This window comes from Aplysia californica, unplaced genomic scaffold, assembly GCF_000002075.1.
Source record: "Aplysia californica isolate F4 #8 unplaced genomic scaffold, AplCal3.0 scaffold01244, whole genome shotgun sequence".
NCBI lineage: Eukaryota > Metazoa > Mollusca > Gastropoda > Aplysiida > Aplysiidae > Aplysia > Aplysia californica.
In genome coordinates, this window is record NW_004798514.1 from 83046 (window position 1) to 85545 (window position 2500).

Consider the following 2500-nt stretch of genomic DNA (forward strand, 5'->3'; position numbering starts at 1 on the left):
TGTGAGTGTGTGGGAGGGGGGGGGTTGATATTTTAAAATATTTTTCTTTTCATTTTGTTTTTAACAGTTATACAGTGGGAGGGGAGGGGAGGATTTTTGTGCGCGTATGTGTGTGTACGTGTGTGTGTGTACGTGTGTGCAGGAAGATTCTAGTATAAATGTGGGTCAAGAGGAACAACCACTATGGAATAAAAAAAAAAAAAAAAAACTGGTTGTAACTGGGCCTGACTGATTTGGGGATCCAAAAGCACAAATTTCCACATCTTGATGAAACACGCAAAACAAACTAGTCCAGACTAAAACCATTACTACACTCCTTTTTAAAGTCGATACACAAGCACAACTTACCATCCCTCGGCGGTGACCTTGGGCTGGTCTCGGAGGTCGACACGCGCGAGTCGTGTGAGGGAATCTGAAGAACACACAGAGGACAATAGAGGTCATCATATGGTGAGTCTCAACAAAACATATATATGTGTGAGGCAGCGTGGAATATCAGGCTCTCGTCAAAATAATCAAAGTCAAGAAACTTGCATTTTTCCGCAGTTTTGTGAATTTTTAAAATTTTTTCGTTTTTTTGGCTCAACACCTTTCATGCCCATTAAAGAAGTCATTTCTGTGTTGATTTTTCTGAATTGAAGGCACAAAAAATGTCAATTTGCAGTTACCACGGACTTTTAAGCTAAGGAAATAACAATCTTTGGCGGGAATTTTCTCACTAATTTTACCTCTGAAAACAGGTGACCCCCACCTCCTTCATTTGCAAATATCTCGACTTGTATAAAGATAAAACGATATTTTTCCATCCAAATAAAAACATGTGAACAGGCTTTAAGATGATACCAATCACTCTACATGCCCAAAAATTGGCACAGTAAAAGATATTAAAACATTATACCAAATCCAAAGTTGTTTTTTTTTAACTTAAAAAAAACCCCATCTACAATTCACCATCTCCAAAAAACCCTATCACCCCCATCCGAAAAAAAAAAAAATTCAATTACCCGACAAGCAATACCTAAAAATACCAAAATTAATACCCCCCTGGTCAACAGTGAACCATTTCCCCCTTTTCATAACATATAAACATAATCTAATAAAAACATCCAACCCCCCCAACCAAACAAAAACCCCCCCCCAAAACTTTTTAAAAAACCACAAAAAACAAACAAACAAACAAACAAACAAACAAATCAACAAATCTCACCCTCTGGTTCTTGTAGGTGGGCGGGGAGGGGTAGGGCGGGATGCCCGGAATGTTTTCGTGCGTGTTCACACTGGGGTCGGAGGAGGAGCGCACCAGACGCTTCTTCTGCAGCGGGGACACGTCAAGGTCGTCTCGCGGCCTCGGGAGGTCAAGGTCGCTGTCAGCCCCGGCTCCGAAGCTCATGCGGGTGGACATGGGGAACATAAAGTCGTCGCTCATGTCTTCCGTCGGCTGGGGAAGATGGTAGAATGTGGCCTTTAAACTTTACTCCTGAAAGTCCAGTTTCCCCAAACACCATAATCATCTTTTAGTTTTAGTACGTGTTTTACGGCACTTGCAACACAAAAAGGCCACATAAGTGCCGAAGATTAGAGGAGTTGCAAGAGAGTAACAAACACAAAAAAAAAAGGAAGAGAGATAAAGATGATAAATGTTTGATAGGAAAGAAGAAGCAAACCACACCAGAGCCCCCGTCAACCATCCACCCATAATCATCATCATCACCATCATAAACAACAACAACAACAACAACAAAAACATATTTCTCCAATATCCAAATCTGCAGTCGTTTCTGTGTGTCTACACTCCATCATCATCATCATAAAAAACAACAACAACAAAATCACAATCATATTTAAAAAAAAACACCAACAAAATCACAATCATATAAAAAAAAACACCAACAAAATCACAATCATATAAAAAACCACAACAACAACAATATTACCTTCATATAAAAAACAACAACAACAACAACTACAACAACTACAACAGCAACAACAACCACAACCACCTACTCTCTGTTCCTGTTTCTCAGACATGCATATCTGCTGCCACATCCCCATCACCATCAGCATGAACAACATCAACAACAACAGCATCAACAACAACAACAACAACAACAACAACCTAATTCTCAGACATCCAAATCTGCTGTCGCTGCTGTGTGTCTATTATTATCATCATCATGAACAACAACAACAACAACAACACCATCATCACCATTACAAACGACCACAACAACAACTTAATTCTTGGACATCCAAATATGCTCTCGCTGCTGCCTGTCTACATCCCATCATCATCATCATAACCAACAACAACAACAATATTACCATCATAAACAACAACAACAACCACAACAACCACAGCAACACCACCAACCTGTTTCTCCGACATCCAGATATGCTGTCGCTGCTGTGTGTCTATCATCATCATCATCATCATGAACAACAACAACAACAACACCATCATCACCATCACAAACGACCACAACAACAACAACAACAACCA

The 2500-nt window shown here is 39.9% G+C and overlaps 1 protein-coding gene across 1 annotated transcript in view; it reads right to left on the reverse strand.

Moving 5' to 3' along the window:
- Positions 1-348: 348 nt before the first annotated feature.
- LOC101853136 (tight junction protein ZO-2) overlaps positions 349-2500 on the reverse strand; it is a gene marked incomplete at its 3' end in the record, with an annotated part of 17188 nt that continues 15036 nt past the window's right edge. The window contains 2 exon segments of the mRNA XM_013090371.2: positions 349-412; positions 1208-1438. Coding sequence (XP_012945825.2) covers positions 349-412; positions 1208-1438 — 295 coding nt within the window.